General features: G+C 34.7%; 1 protein-coding gene across 1 annotated transcript; it reads left to right on the top strand.

Annotated features, from left to right (window-relative positions):
- Window positions 1–68: 68 nt before the first annotated feature.
- Window positions 69–1088, top strand: LOC107721014 (trace amine-associated receptor 4-like). Its single transcript, XM_016528870.1, has one exon. The coding sequence runs from the start codon at window positions 69–71 to the stop codon at window positions 1086–1088; it is 1020 nt and encodes a 339-aa protein (XP_016384356.1).
- Window positions 1089–1827: the final 739 nt, after the last annotated feature.

Raw genomic sequence — 1827 nt, 5'->3', positions numbered from 1 at the left:
AACTGTTTCTCATAAAATAATTATTTTTATAATTATGTTTATAATTGTCAGCTTCTGGATCACATGGGATGACTTCAAATGAGACTCAAACTGAGAATATGTTTCTCTGCTATCCACTCCGGCCGGACTCCTGTCTGAAAGTGCATCGTCTTACTGTTATTAAAGTGGCGATGTATGTTTTAGTGGTGCTGATGATCCTCACAACAGTTTTTGGGAACCTGCTGATCATCATCTCCATCTCTCACTTCAAACAGCTTCAGTCTCCAACTCATCTGATCGTTCGCTCTTTGGCTTCCAGCGACTGTCTGCTGGGCTCTTTGGTCATGCCGTACAGCATGGTGCGATCTGTTGAAGGCTGCTGGTATCTGGGAGATTTTGTGTGTAAAGTGCATTCTAGTTTAGACATGAGCTTCTGTATCTCCTCCTTACTGCATCTCAGTTTAATATCTGTTGACAGTTACTGGGCCATTTGTGACCCTCTAAGTCAAGTAAGAATGAGGGTCACAAACAACACTGTGACTGTATTTATTACTTTCATATGGCTGTTTTCATTTGTGTACAGCTTTTCTGTTGTGTTTTCAGGGATAACTGCAGTTGGACTGGAGATGCTTATACTGCAGACTTACTGTGTGGGAAGTTGTGTTGTGTTTTTCAACAAACAGTGGGGTATTGTATGTCCAATTCTCACATTTTTCCTTCCCGGGACGATCATGAGCTCTCTGTATTTAAAAATATTCTATGTTGCACGAAAACATGCAAAGGTTATGTCAGAGAGAATGACTGGAGGGATGAAGAACCAAAGCTCTGCTCACAGAGAGAGAAAAGCAGCTAAAACTCTGGCCATTGTCATGGGTGTCTTTTTGTTATGTTGGCTGCCATATTTTACTGCTACTGTTCTTGACCCTTTTTTCAGTTTTTGGACCCCTGCTGTTGTTTTTGATGCTTTGTTTTGGTTTGCATATTTCAATTCCACTTGTAACCCATTGATTTATGGATTTTTCTACCCTTATTTTCAGAAGGCCTTTAAAATTCTCATATCCACTTATATCTGTGGCATCAAGCATTCTAACACCTTGATATTTGAATGAATACTGCTCTCAGACTTATTTCAGGCATCACAATAAATATTTATTTTTATGTAATTTTTTTTATTTCATAAATGCTGAAACAATTTTGCAAATGTGTTTTACTTGAAGCAATGATCTCAATATTTTTAGTAATCTGGTGGAAAAGAGGGGCACGCATGCAGGGATGTACAATGTTCAAAATATTTTTTAATTATTATAAACCCAAACAGCATGCATTTTTTGTGAAATTAACATTATAATTTGATTTTAATACATTAAACTCTTTTGATCACACAGTGTGTCTCCCTTTAGAAAAAGTCATATTTTGGCAGTTTGTTTGCTTTAAATTTCCTGAAGAAGAACCTGATGATTAAGGGAAGCATCTTCAAGTGAACCGACCTGGTCACACTTATATCTTCTGTTTAAAAACTGAAAAGAGAAAATCTGAAAGTTAAAATATATAGACATTTTTAAAAAGATATTCTTTATATCAGACATGTACAGCGCACACACAAAAAGTGTGTAACTTTTAACATTATTGTGCTATTTATTTTTGATTTGACCCTTGATATAACTAAATGATCCACATTTTAGGTTACTTGAGAAAACATTTTTTGCTGCGCTGTTACTTGCCAATAAATTCTATTCAAAAATCATTTAAAAAAATCTCACGCAGAACAGTTAAATTTTTTACAAATATAATATAAAATAATATAATTATATAATATATTATAATATTATAAATGAGGTTACAGTGAGA

The sequence above is a fragment of the Sinocyclocheilus rhinocerous genome, unplaced genomic scaffold, assembly GCF_001515625.1.
Source record: "Sinocyclocheilus rhinocerous isolate Xijiao unplaced genomic scaffold, SAMN03320098_v1.1 scaffold24769, whole genome shotgun sequence".
NCBI classification, from domain to species: Eukaryota; Metazoa; Chordata; class Actinopteri; order Cypriniformes; family Cyprinidae; genus Sinocyclocheilus; species Sinocyclocheilus rhinocerous.
This window is presented reverse-complemented; position numbering and strand designations above follow the sequence as displayed.

Excerpts from the sequence above, each read along its gene's own strand:
- LOC107721014 (XM_016528870.1), top strand. The coding sequence starts at position 69 with ATGACTTCAAATGAGACTCAAACTGAGAATATGTTTCTCTGCTATCCA.